The sequence below is a fragment of the Dermochelys coriacea genome, chromosome 22 (assembly GCF_009764565.3).
Source record: "Dermochelys coriacea isolate rDerCor1 chromosome 22, rDerCor1.pri.v4, whole genome shotgun sequence".
NCBI classification, from domain to species: domain Eukaryota; kingdom Metazoa; phylum Chordata; order Testudines; family Dermochelyidae; genus Dermochelys; species Dermochelys coriacea.
In genome coordinates, this window is record NC_050089.1 from 10,066,820 (window position 1) to 10,081,786 (window position 14,967).

Consider the following 14,967-nt stretch of genomic DNA (forward strand, 5'->3'; position numbering starts at 1 on the left):
AATACCCTGATGACACTGCATTCTTGGTGCAAGTTCCTCACTAGGAGTGCAGGGTTTTAGGGGATAGGGGATAGAGGTGTTACTTGTTAACATCATTCAAGAAAACAGTTTTATATCTAAAATATGAGCCATAATTTGCCTACTAATAAACAAACAGCACAAACCAATACCCATGTTCAGGCTGAGCAAGATTACCATCATCTCCCCAATTCCCCACTGCTGGACAGGCCTACCTTTCGTCATGCATTCGAGGACTCAGGAATCTGGATGAATCGTCATCATGGCTGCTTTGTTGGCTACTCTGCTGGCTGCTGCAGAAAAAGACAGAAAGACCTAAGCAGTTAGAGATCTGGATGGTCCAGCTGCTTCACTCACCTAAAGAAAACAGGACCAGAATTAAACTACACAGAGTTAGTACTTGTCTACACAGTGCGTGCACTGATTTCACTGGATTAGTTTGAAAAGTATTTTAGTTAAACGAATGCAGGTCTCATTGTGTGGACACTCACTCTTATCAATATAACAGTGTCCACACAGAGTTGCCACAGTCTAATTATATTGATCCAAAATAACATCTACAGGTACACATGTGTATAGACCAGGCCTTAGGTTTGCAAGTAAGAGATCAGCAAGTTTATAATGGTTGCTTTGTGCATATGTTGCCTTAAGTTGCTAAATCGTGCCTTGGCCTTATGTGACAACGGGATGGGGGTGGGGGGTGAGGGAGGTGTACTAGGACTCCCCCTCTTTGTGCAACCTGCATTACAGCCACCTGGATCATTCCTCCCAGCCATGAAATTTCCCTAGCAGATGCTCCCCTCCTCCAAATGGGTGGGAAGAGCAAAGCCATGAATCCCTCCGCCCAAAAGGTAAGCCGCAAAAGAGTACTGCAAATTACTTCCTGTTGCAGAGCAAATAGGGAACCCCACCAACAGTTATGTGCTCCTCTTGTGTTTCTCATAGGGTGGAACATCTACACATCACCACTTACTATGGGCTGTGTGAAAACATGATCTAGCCCTGTGAAACCAGCACAGTGCAAAACATTCCACTCCAATTGTGGGGCTATGCTCAGTAAAACAGTGAGAAAATAGACAGTGGAACAAAATTCAATACTCAATAGTGATCCTGGTTTCTTACTAACCTGAGACTTGCTGGAATGTTTGCAAACTCAGGGCCAAGTCACAAGTAAAAACTCCAGAGCTTAGACTCAAGTAATACTGAGATTAAGTCTGTAGGAAATACAGGCTGATGTACAGTGTTGGTGGAGTCTGTGTAAAACTGTGTACTTTCAACAACCACAAAAATCCAGGGGTGTGGCTTCACTTTCTTGGGGTCAAACACCAAAACCTAAAGGGAACCAGGGAGGTGTAACATACTTGAAATGCAAAAGTGTCCCTAATGGACTGAAATCCAAGAGTCTCACATAGTAACCTTTTCCTAGGGATTTAAAAAAATTCAATAGCAGCCTTGCAGATGATCTTCGAAGGGGAAGCCATTGGGCTATGTCCGACTGGTTTTGTAGGGCTTAACATTCAAATCTTGACTTGGATTCCTCATTAAAAATCCTCTAACAAGCACTGTGCATTATTTTTTGCAAATTAAAAACACTCCCAAGAAATGTCACTGGGGCCTAACAGTACAGGTGTACAGCACACTGGCCAACGTAAGGGGAGGGCATTATCACAACAGATTCTAGATACCAGATGGGGACTTGCTCCAATCCTAAAGGAATTATTCATTCCAAACCCAAGGTCAGAGCCATCTCTGAGCCTGAGAGCCGTGCTAGTTCTCACTGTAGCTCAGTGGTTCCCAAACTTTAACAACCTGTGAACCCCTTTCACTAAAATGTCAAGTCTTGCGAACCCCCTCCTTAAAATGATTATTTCCAGGGATTTTCTCCTTTACCTGAATATAAATTATAAAAGCAGTGATCTTGGAAATATAACACACATGCTTATTACACACTATTTATTAATTATTATTAATCATTACACTATTTTTTTTTACATTATGAAAACGGCAACACTCTTCCAAGATCTCACTTTCGTAGCTTGTATCACTTTGAATAAGCCTGTTATAAGACAAGGCTCCTGTGTTTCATCAAGGAGCATCAGATGTGTAACAGCATAAAGGTATTTAAGAAGCCAACTCAAAGAGTTCCTCCTACACAAGCATTCAAGTCTTGAGCAGTCCGGGCAAAAAAAAAAAAAAAAAAACGCACGTTACTATGAATCTTAAACTTGTTCTTCATAACAATTTTGAAAACAATACTAGCTGCCCATTTAATTTTAAAAACAGCAAAAAATATCCATCTCCCTTTCCATTTCTGAAAAGGAGTCTTGAAGTTTAAATCTCCTCAGTGTGATAGATAGGCTTGCTTTGATTTGCTTAGTTTTTGGAAGTCCAGGGGCTCCGGGCTGCTAGCCCTGTGCTGCCCGGGGTCCCTAGGGACAGCTCTGTCCGCCATTAGGGAATTTTTTTCCCAGAGAACCCCCTGTAACATTTTCACAAACCCCAGTGTGGGAACCACTGCTGTAGCTCATATAAGGCTCTCATCTCTCTGCATACTTAGCACATCTTTCTCCAATGTTTAAGGGATGCATTCATTGCAGCTCAGTGTGCCTTGAACTGCTGTGTTCCCTAATCTACTGCCATTATATCTAGTAAATACAGTGATTCCCCCTCCCCCTGCCATTACCCCAATGGTACTGAAAATGGTCAGGGAGGAAAGTGGCCAGTGGAACTGAATTTCAGAAGGAGAGTTACAAACTGAATCCACAAGATGTCACTGTTTGCTTCCAAACTGCCAAAATATTGTGCCAAGCACCACATGAAGTTTGTATTATCCCCCCAAACATCTGCGACCTACAATCCTGGGTTGTGCCTGCTCTGGCCAGCAGCACCAGCGCCCTTCTTCCAAGTTATAAAACTTCACATTTACAGAGAATTCCTTGTCAGCAATAGGTAAAGGGAAATCAACAGGTGAGAATCTATCATGCCACATGCTGCCCAAAGATGTCCAACGGCTTTCATTTGCTTCAGGATCCAGTTCAAAATTGTTGTATTGATACTTAAAACTCTCCATGGAGATACTGCAGCTATCCTTGTGGACACGGTTTCTCTTTACTCCTTCTCCTCTCCTTTCCATCCCTTCATTTCACCTCTTAGCACAACAACCTTCTCCTCTCCTGCCATCCAGAACTGCCACCTTGACTGTCTCCAACACAGCCAGCCAACCACACACACACGCACACTCAAACTTTCATCTCTCTGAAAAGCCAACAACTTATCTCTCTTCTTCCTACTCAAAGTATATTGTATATTTTATGTCAAATTCTAAAAATTATATTATTGTAATTAATTACTTCTAATAGGCTACTACAACTAGGCTATTGGATAAAGTCCTCCCCTTCAAGCAGTTTAAATATTTAAAGAGACACAACCATCTTAAAAACCATCCTTAAAATATTTTACCAACTCTTATTGCAAATGACACCTACAATTATTAGAGCTGAAAGAGATCAGAAGGAAAAATCATCTCTATTTTTCAGTCTATTTGCTTTGTGCACTTGACACAGCTCTTGACATAGACAGTTCTACTACAGTAGGTTCCCTCTCTTTGCGTTAGCCTTACACACAACAACAGAGAAAAGAGACAAAACATTTTGCATATGACAAAACATGGTTAAGCCTCCCCCAAAATTAACAGGCTGACTTGAGGGCAGGTGTAATACCAGATTATACCATTTATTTAATTTTAATCAATGAGATTTGAAGCTGACAGTGCCCCGTCTAATGACTCCCGTGATTCTCATCTAGATACTAAAATGGCCTGAAGTTGGTCAGAAAACTTTGAAACTTAGGAAATCAGCAAATTCTACAAAACAGCAAGGTCCTTACCTCATTCCAATGCTTTATAGTGCACAACAGAAACTCACCGAAGGCATCCGATGAAGTGAGCTGTAGCTCACGAAAGCTTATGCTCAAATAAATTTGTTAGTCTCTAAGGTGCCACAAGTTCTCCTTTTCTTTTTGCGAATACAGACTAACACAGCTGCTACTCTGAAACAGAAACTCAGACTCATCTCTAAACCTTTGGGGTATGCAAGTAAAAGTGGAGGTTAAAGTTTGACAAATGTGTCTCGAGTTCTCTGGTGCTTCCAAGATGTGTATTGCTGAAGTGTAACAGCACCTCCTCAGAGAGGGCAATGTGGTCAAAGTCAGTTCTCACTTAGGCTCATGTTCTGATCCTTATTTTAAACCTCACAAACTGCTGAAGCACTTAAATACAAATTAACTGAGCCATTTAACCATTAAACTGTTGATGTATCTTTCCTATCCCTCTCTAGACTGTCCCCTGAAATGATACCAGCAAAGTGGCTTTATACCATGAAGTTGTGGAGCGGGAGGAAATATTTGTGTTTTTTATAAATATCATGTGCCCCTCAGTGTGATATTACCCTGCCTGAATGCACAGAGTTAGGTCGAAAGGGACTATTAAAGAAATCAGTCAGTGAAGGCAAAACAAGGCCCAGATAAGAAGCATCCCCTCAAGCATAATAACCAAGTTTATAGCCATGAAGAGGGGTTCATCAGCCCCAACCCGGGCAGCTAAGAAGTGGGAGATCAAATGACATGGATCTGGTAAAAGACTGCCCCTTGCTGAGAGGTGTCAGCTGCTGCAGGATGACACAGAGACTGAGGCTAAATCTACACTATAGGTGCTACAGCCGCACGGCTGCCGCGACACCACTGTAGTGCAGTACACTTGCCACAGCAACAGGAGGGGGTTTTTCCGTTGCTGTAGTCAATCCACCCCCTCAAGAGACGCTAGCTAGGTCAATGGAAGAATTCTTCCTTCAGTTTAGCAGTGTCTACTTAGGGGCCTAGGAGGGCTTAATTAGATCTCACGGGGTGTGGGGAGTGTGAAAATTTCACCCCTCTGAGCGACTTAGCCAGGTCTTAGCCCAGTTTTAGTTGTAAACCAGGCCTGACTGAGAGTCAAGAGTCTGCAGCAAACCAGCTATAACTTGGTCCCCAAGGGAATGGAGAACTCCCAGGATATCATGTCTATCTAGAGGGCTTGAGGAAAATGCCAATACTAGATAAGATTATATGCACACCAGTCTCTTATTTTAAATCCATTTCCTGCAGTACTCTATACCTTTAGAAAAGCTAAATCATGCTTTGTTTTGCCGAAGCTGCTTCTGTGTCATTTCAAACTGATACTGTCAATAGGGACCCAAAGGTAAATCTCTGCAGGTGCCAAGCCCATTGGGCCTGCTACGTAACATGCTTGGAAGCCAGGAAGGTGCAATTTGGAGAGCAAGTAGGTAGAGTCCTGCAACCTGCGGATACCACGGACCATATTTGCGGATAGGATGCAGATACAAATTTTGTATCTGTGCAGGGCTCTACCAGTCAGAGACCAGTTGGAGGACAGGATACCACCCCAAAGAGAAGCAGAGGCACAGATCTGTCACTTGAAAAGGGTACACTTGGACTGGAAAAAGGGCCTCAGCAGGGTCAGTCTGCCCAGAGACCATGACAGATGCTAACTCAGCAAGCTGGGAGCAAGGTTTTGCATTTATAGCCCCTGTACTCTGAACTCCAGGTCATGTGTTTTTCTCTCTGTCCGAAAGACCCTATTTTCCGAAGCCCTAGAGAAAAGATTTCTCTTAGTTGTTAGCTGCAAATAATGCAAATTTCCCACCAGTTCAAGATTTTCTTAGACTTAAGATGAGCAAGAAGCAGGTTTGCAGGGGAGCGGTTCTCCCTATAAAGCTCCGACAGCAGTTCCTTAGAAGTCAACAAATGCATAAAAGAAAACAGATTCTTACAACAAAAATATGCACTCAATTCCACATTTCTTCTGCCCCTTCACCCTCTTTCCTGACTGCACTGACTTGGTGACCTTCACTGTAATCACCACTATTCTTATCTTCATCACCGTCACCATAAGGCTTAGCTTCATCTTTATTACCACTATGTTCACCCTTAGCTCTGCTACCTGGAGGAAAATGTCCATCTCCATCATCACCACCACAAGCCTCATCTTCATCACTATTGTCTCTGCCAACACTAATACAGCTTGTTGTGCCAATGAAATCTCACTTCTATTCTTGTCTTCACCACTTCTACCATGCCCTTCTCTATTTAGGTGCTTATATGGGCCTCAGACCCATAGTGACAAATCATCATCATCATCTTCACTAGCATTTTTTTTCAGCTCAATCATCAATTTTTTTCAGTCCCTGAAATTATTTAACCAATGTTTTATGGAGACCCATAGTCCAACCAACGGACTGCTTGCAAAGTATTCGGTGGCACTGCTGCTTTGAGTATCCACTGTTTCTGCTGTGTGAATGGTAAACTACATTACATGGGATTGTTACTGCTCCTTGGTTTGATGGCGAGCTTTTGTAAACCGGAAGAGGGCTTAAGTCATTGTGACTACTGAATATATACAGTGTTGCATTGCACTCAGCTTCAAATTGGACATACAAAATGCTTTCATGCTTTCAGCATGCAGTGTTTCATGAATGCATATTTACACAAGTACTTATGATATTGACCTTCCACACACGATCTTGTGCGCAAACGCACAAAAATAATTGATACCAATATTTACAGAAATGAACAAACAGGTAACAGATACAGACACTGAAATAAATATGCAAGTTTTATTCAAACAAATGGTCAAAAGACACTTGTTCCCCTCACAGCATTCTAGTTTTCTAGCCTTTGCTGAATATGTTAAAGGCTTCTTTGTCATATCTGGGTGTCAATGTGGAAAGTTATGGACAATGTGTTTGAACCATTCTTATCTTCTTTGTACGTGTCTTTCTATTCTGAGACTTGAGTCTCTGAATTATAATAGAGAGCCATGGTCCTATACACAGTTTCAAGGTTGACTGTTTTGTAAACCTAAGCAGTTCTCTAACTCAAGCACTTTGGGCCAGATTTTGAAAAGCCCTTAGCACACAGCTGCTCCCAGTGTAATATTTGTTGCCAGATTTTCTTGTGTGTTCAACACTCAATATGCTGAGACTTTTTCTAAAAAAGAAATCTGGCCTTGGTTGAGGGTGCCAAGCACTTTTGAAAATCTGGCCCATGGAACCCAATGAACATAAAGGCAAGAATATGTGGCATTTTATCTCCCCATTCCATATTCAACTGTTTGTGAAGGAGATCTAGGTTACTTGAAGAGATCTAGATTACTTTAACAATTCTGTTTTTAAATAGTTGTGTTCCTGCCTGAAGAATAAATTACTCGAGCAAGCCATTTCACTGAATGGAAGCAAATAATCACAGAGACATGTACATTATTTCCTGACATCTGCCTATTATTCAGTTGGCATGCAAGATGGATGTAGTTTACTTGTCCATAAACTACAGAAAGTGCAATTTCTTATGGTGATTCAATTACAGAGGCACAACTATTATTCACAGAAGATGAGAAACTGATCTCATAACTTCCATGAGGTTTTCTAGCCTGCAAATCTGTGAATAGCAGTATCTGATAAATGATCCATCGACAACATCACTTTCTTTTCAACTAAGGATCTGATTTTCTGCATGGTGAGTATGACAAAGTGATAGGATGTATGTAAAGCTTACTGTGCATTGCAGACTGTGGGTATAAGCTTACAGATTTATTTTCAGAGGATGTTCCCCAGTGGTGATGGATAAGGGGTGAAAGGAGAAAGAAATACTGAGGGAGATATAATCTATTAACGAGAAGGGTAATGACTCATTCACAAAACAGTGTGGATTATTGCAAATGCTGTTATCTATAACTATTTGCCAAATAACTTCAACAAATAGTTTTCACCCTCTGAGTCCGTATGAATATTTAGTATTCATATCGTTTCATTGATCGCTTCAGTTACATGGTTTTGTTTAAACATCCTAATCAGATTTAAAAAAAATTAAAACTGAAGAACAACAGACAATCAGCAATCAATTATGCACCTCTGATACAAATGCATATCTGGAGGAATACACATTGATGTGAACATTTGTGATATTTCTAGGATTTGTGAATATTTTCACCAGTACTTGCTTCTTGTTAAAAAGAAAGATGGGTAATGAATAATACAATCCCATGAACCAGTGAATGGAAATCAGTGCATCTATTCAGATTTGCAAAGATTTTCTAAGATTTTTATTTTTAAATTAGCGGACAAGGTTAAGGATTTTTCCTTCCTCTTTAGGACTGTGAACTTCACAAGACAGGGACAATCCCTTCTTACAATCCATGGAAAGTGCTTAACACATCTTGAGAACTGCTACACACAAATGATGAGAAAAATCTCTTAATATTAATTATTTGTAGAATTGACCAGGAAATATTTTCCCCAGGAAAAAATTAAATGAAAATACATTTTTTAATTTTCAACATTTTTCTTCTACATTTTGGTTTTAAACCAAAACATTTTGGCTTTCATTGGTGAAAACCCAAATGAATTCTTTTTAAAAATATGGACTTTTTTTACCCAAATTTCCATTTTGCCAAAAAGCTGCTTTTCATCCGCAAAAACAAAGAAGCGTGGAAGAACATTTTTTTCCAACTCTAATTATTTGTAAGGCACCAAACAAAGTGGTAATCTCACAAACAATACGGGACTGAACTCCGAGCCATGGATGTCTCCAGAGAGGAGCTGCATCCTTCAGACTCTTTCCCTTCAACAAGAGAAACAGACGTAACTTCTGGTCTAAAATCAATCTGCATATTTGTCTTTCGCTTCACTCGGCCACTTTGCTGATCCTTCCCAGAACTTTGCCCCCTCAAATCCTTCATAAGGCTGCAGCAATAAAAAACCCAGTCCCAACACCCTGAGAGTAAATCATCAGCCCAGGCAAATGAAATTCCTGCCATCAAAAGTATTGTGTTGCCATGGTAGCGGTGGCTCCTAAAATAAAAGCACCATTAAGAATTGTCAGAGGCCTGTCACAGTGTGGGAAATAAGAACTTACTGGCTAAATTCTAAGGGATAATGAGACCCCAGAACGCACTGTGACACCATCCCCACCCATCAATAAGGGTTCCCCCATGATAACCCTGAAGCAATCAGACAGTATAATGGATGGGGAAGCATCTGCAGCCCTGGATTCCTTTAGCTCCTGTCAGTTCCCACCACTCACCCTCAACATATGAACGTAAAGCTGTCAGGTAGAGAGATGCGTGTTTCTAGCCAAAGGCAGCAAGTTAACACCAGGCTTTATTAAAAAGAAGATATGGGGATTAGTGTTCCGTGAAGCTTGTTGCTGCACTGAGACGGTGCGATTCTGGAGGCAGCCAGCAGATGGTAACACGGTGTCTGTAAAGATTACAACACCCTTTGGCATTTATAGATCATCTTCCATCCAAGGATCTTAAACCCCCATCTTAAAGTTGGGTAAAATTTCCTTTTATCCCTATTTTTTACAGATATTGAAACCAAGGTACAGGTAAAGTGAAGGGACTAGTCCAAAATCACACGAGTCAGTGATAGAATCAGGACTGGAACGGTGGTCTCCCGATTCCTGGTCCCTGTCTTTAACCACTAGATTCTGCCTCCTGCCTTATGCACAGATTCTCTACAAGGTGTCGGAGTAGCAGGATGGAGCGAGTTTGAAAGACATACTCAAGCTCAGACCCTGCACTAGCTACAGCCTGTGTAACAAACTCTTATTTTCAAGACCAAAAGAGGCACTTCCTGTCCATGATCTCATTTGCTTGAGTACACTTATAAAGTCTGCAGACGATACCAAGCTGGGAGGGGTTGCAAATTCTTTGGAAGATAGGATTAAAATTCAAATGGTCTGGACAAACTGGAGAAATGGTCTGAAATAAGTAGGATGAAATTCAATAAGGACAAATGCAAAGTACTCCACTTAGGAAGGAACAATCAGTTGCACACATACAAAATGGGAAATGACTGCCTAGGAAGGAGTACTGCGGAAAGAGATCTGGAGGTCAGAATGGCTCACAAGGTAAATATGAGTCAAGAGTGTAATGCTGTTGCAAAAAAAAGCAAACATCATTCTGGGATGTATTAGCAGGAGTATTGTAAGGTAAGACACGAGAAGTAATTCTTCTGCTCTACTCCACACTGATTAGGCCTCAACTGCAGTATTGTGTCCAGTCTGGGCACCACATTTCAGGAAAGATGTGGACAAATTGGGAAAGTCCAGAGAAGAGCAACAAAAATGATTAAAGGTCTAAAAACATGACCTATGAGGAAGATTGAAAAAATTGGGTTTGTTTAGTCTGGAGAAGAGAAGACTGAGAGGGGACATGATAACAGTTTTCAAGTACATAAAAGTTTGTTACAAGGAGGAGGGAGAAAAATTTTTCTTTTTAACCTCAGAGGATAGGACAGAAGCAATGGGCTTAATTGCAGCAAGGGCAGTTTAGGTTGGACATTAGGAAAAACTTCCTAAGCCCTGGTCTACACCAGGGTTGGGGGGGGTGAGGGGCTCAATCTAAGTTACGCAACTTCAGCTACGTGAATAACATAGCTGAAGTCAACATACTTGGATCAACTTACCGTGGTGTCTTCAATGCTGTGTGTCGACTGCTGCCACTCCTCCATCGACTCTGCCTGCACCTCTCGTGGCGCACAGGAGTTGACGGGAAAGAGCTCAGGGGTCAATTTATCGTGTCTACACTAGACGCGATAAATCGACCCCGCTGGCTCGATCGCTGCCCGCTGATCCGGTGGGTAGTGAAGACATACCCTTACTGTCAGAGTGGTTAAGCACTGGAATAAATGCCTAGGGAAGTTGTGGAATCTCCATCATTGGGGATTTTTAAGAGCAGGTTAGACAAACACCTGTCAGGGATGGTATAGATAATACTAGTCCTGCCTTGAGTGCAGGGGACTGGACTAGATGACCTCTTGAGGTCCCTTCCAGTTCTTTGATTCTATGATTAATCTAGCCTGCTATAAGGAAAATAGGAATGTTTAAATTCAAAAACATATTATTAGTGATCAAATGCTCTGTAATATCTATCTGCTCCAGTTCACTCCCTACTGACTAGTTGCCTCACATCATATACACTACCACCCCAATTAGTGCTAATTAGTAACCTTTGCTGTATTGAATCAGCAGTGGAGACAGTCTCCTTCTCATCCCTAGAGGGGAGGGGTCCACCAGTGAAGGTACAGGTATATCAGTGGCGCTGGATGGACACAGCTGCTCCCCTCACTTTATCAGTTTTGCAAATGAACAGAGAACATCAGTCCACAGAGCTGCTGTCAGTCAGTCCTTTTATTAGCAAGCCATTCAACCCCCACCAAAGTCTTCAAAATGTAACCGGCGTGAGTGCAATCATAGCAACGAAGATGATGATGAGGATGAGTTGTTAATATGCCAGCAATAAACTCAGGTCTGTGCAAGATCTGGAACGTAGCGAGTGTCCCCTTGGTAATATTTGCTGAATATACAGGATGAACAATATTCAGCATCTGGGCTATTTGTGAACTTTTGCTATTCAATGTGTTGTGACTAAGTCACCCTAAGTTACATAGCTATTGTTTCTGCTCTTTGATTGGTGACAACATTAAACAAAGAAATGACAAATAACGAATAATGGTACAAACACAGTAAGACTCATCACAGAACTTCACAAAGCTGATGGGATTCACAGATACTTGGCTTTTATTGAATAGTCACAAATTATATGACTACAGGAATCATAACGAATCTTATTTCATGGTTTTAAAAATATATATATCAGGGATTTTTTAAATTCAACTAGCTCCATGAGAAGCTCAAACAAAATCTAAATTGCACTTTTTTATGGTTAAAAAATGGCCATATAAGCACCCAGCTCCCCCTACATTATCTTTCCTTTCACAGCAACTTATGCACTTCCATGTTAAACAGCTAGGTCAGAAACAAATTCCACTCCATCAATGGAAGGCTTGTTCTCATGGTTATTTCCAGACCAACCAAAGGCAGAAAGTACAGGATGTCTTGCAAGCAAGCCTGTTACCAATGAGATTCCCAGTCCCATTTTGTAGCTACAGGACAGCCTGGGTAACAGCTACATTTCTGAATGCTTATTCAAACCAAACCAAATCCTGTGACATTCTTCACTCGTAATTCATATTTTATGCAGCAAAGTTGGGCTTTTTAAAATATGCTAAGTGGCTTATCAGGAGGAGTGTGCTCAGCAAGATTTAACAAAATGATAAGAATTTGCATGAATAAGAGCAGCCCTACAGAGACACTACCTAGGTTAAAAATCACAAGGCCTTTCTCATGCTTGAAGAAATTTGCCTTCCTTTGAAGCATCAATAACAGGCCACTACTAAAGCAGGATACTGAAGAAGTTGGGCCCATTTCTCTGTTCCATCATGGAAGACATACATGCATAGATTAAAAGGCCAGAAGCTCCACTGTGATCATCTAGCACAGATGTGGGCAAACTACGGCCCACAGGACCATCCTGCCTGGCCCTTGAGCTCCCGGCCGGGGAGGCTAGTCCCTGGCCCCTCCCCTGCTGTCCTCCCTCCCGCACAGCCTCAGCTTGCCATGCCGCCAGCTTTCTGGGTGGCAGGGCTGCAAGCTCCTGCTGGGCAGCGCCGCAGCAGGGCTGCCAGTCCTGCTGCTCTGAGCAGCACGGTGAGGGGGCGGGGAGTGGGGAGGTTGGATAACGGGCAGAGGGTCTGGGGAGCAGTCAGGGGATAGGGAACGGTTAGATGGGGTGGAGGTTTGAGGGTGAGGGGTACAGTCAGGGGACAGGGAATGGTTAGATGGGGTGGAGGTTTGGGGGTGGGGGGGTGCAGTCAGGGGGACAGGGAACGGGGGGGGGGGGTTGGATAGGCATGAGAGTCCTGGGAGGCCTGTCAGGGGCGGGGGTGTGGATAAGGGAAGAAAGGAAAAAAGGGAAGAAGGAGGATCCTGGGAACTACAGGCCGGTCAGCCTCACCTCAGTCCCTGGAAAAATCATGGAGCAGGTCCTCAAAGAATCAATCCTGAAGCACTTAGAGGAGAGGAAAGTGATCAGGAACAGTCAGCATGGATTCACCAGGGAAGGTCATGCCTGACTAATCTAATCACCTTTATGATGAGATTACTGGTTCTGTGGATGAAGGGAAAGCAGTGGATGTATTGTTTCTTGACTTTAGCAAAGCTTTTGACACGGTCTCCCACAGCATTCTTGTCAGCAAGTTAAGGAAGTATGGGCTGGATGAATGCACTATAAGGTGGGTAGAAAGCTGGCTAGATTGTCGGGCTCAACGGGTAGTGATCAATGGCTCCATGTCTAGTTGGCAGCCGGTGTCAAGTGGAGTGCCCCAGGGTCGGTCCTGGGGCCCGTTTTGTTCAATATCTTCATAAATGATCTGGAGGATGGTGTGGATTGCACTCTCAGCAAATTTGCGGATGATACTAAACTGGGAGGAGTGGTAGATACGCTGGAGGGGAGGGATAGGATACAGAAGGACCTAGACAAATTGGAAGATTGGGCCAAAAGAAATCTAATGAGGTTCAATAAGGATAAGTGCAGGGTCCTGCACTTAGGATGGAAGAATCCAATGCACCGCTACAGACTAGGGACCGAATGGCTCGGCAGCAGTTCTGCGGGAAAAGGACCTAGGGGTGACAGTGGACGAGAAGCTGGATATGAGTCAGCAGTGTGCCCCTTGTTGCCAAGAAGGCCAATGGCATTTTGGGATGTATAAGTAGGGGCATAGCGAGCAGATCGAGGGACGTGATCGTTCCCCTCTATTCGACCACTTGTGAGGACTCATCTGGAGTACTGTGTCCAGTTTTGGGCCCCACACTACAAGAAGGATGTGGATAAATTGGAAAGAGTACAGCGAAGGGCAACAAAAATGATTAGGGGTCTAGAGCACATGACTTATGAGGAGAGGCTGAGGGAGCTGGGATTGTTTAGTCTGCAGAAGAGAAGAATGAGGGGGGATTTGATAGCTGCTTTCAACTACCTGAAAGGGGGTTTCAAAGAGGATGGCTCTAGACTGTTCTCAATGGTAGCAGATGACAGAACGAGGAGTAATGGTCTCAAGTTGCAATGGGGGAGGTTTAGATGGATATTAGGAAAAACTTTTTCACTAAGAGGGTGGTGAAACACTGGAATGCGTTACCTAGGGAGGTGGTAGAATCTCCTTCCTTAGAGGTTTTTAAGGTCAGGCTTGACAAAGCCCTGGCTGGGATGATTTAACTGGGACTTGGTCCTGCTTTGAGCAGGGGGTTGGACTAGATGACCTTCTGGGGTCCCTTCCAACCCTGATATTCTATGATTCTATGATTCTAAGGGTCAGGGCAGTCAGGGGACAGGGGAGGTTGGATAGGGGGTGGGGAGTCCGAGGGGGTGGGGTCAGGGGACAAGGAGCAGGGGGATGTTGGATGGGTTGGGGATTCTGAGGGCGGCAGTCAGGGGGCAGGAAGTGGGAGGAGGCGGATAGGGGGCAGGGCCCAGGCTGTTTGGGGAGGCACAGCCTTCCCTACGTGGCCCTCCATATAGTTTCGGAACCCCGATGTGACCCTCAGGCCAAAAAGTTTGCCCACCCCTGATCTAGCATGACCTCCTGCATAAACACCGACCATCGACTCATGTCGGTTTGAATTAAAGCATATGTTTTAGAAAAACATCCTATCTTGATTTAAAATTGCCAATGATGGAGAATCTACCACAACCCTTTGTAAACCGTTCCAACTGGATAATTACCGTCCCTGTCAAAAACCTGCACCTTATTTCCAGTTTGATTTGTCCAGCTTCAATTTCCAGACACTGGATCTGGTTATACCTTTGTCTGCTAGATGGAAGAAGCCCTCTACAATCAGATTTCTGTTTCCTATATAGGTGCTTATAAACTGTGATTGTGGTGTAGTGAGAGCTGCGTTTAAAACTGTAAGATGTCACTCTAAATTTTAGGGGGGTTTCCTAGTTCTGCTTGCAGGCTAAGGAGCTCTGTGGGAAAGTATACGAGTTGGGTCTAGCAGCAG

At 43.0% G+C, this 14,967-nt stretch overlaps 1 protein-coding gene across 1 annotated transcript in view; it reads right to left on the bottom strand.

Moving 5' to 3' along the window:
* GRAMD1B (GRAM domain containing 1B) overlaps positions 1–14,967 on the bottom strand; it is a 281,545-nt gene that overhangs the window by 128,936 nt on the left and 137,642 nt on the right. The window contains 1 exon segment of the mRNA XM_043500797.1: positions 234–311. Within this exon segment, the coding sequence (XP_043356732.1) occupies positions 234–311 (78 nt within the window).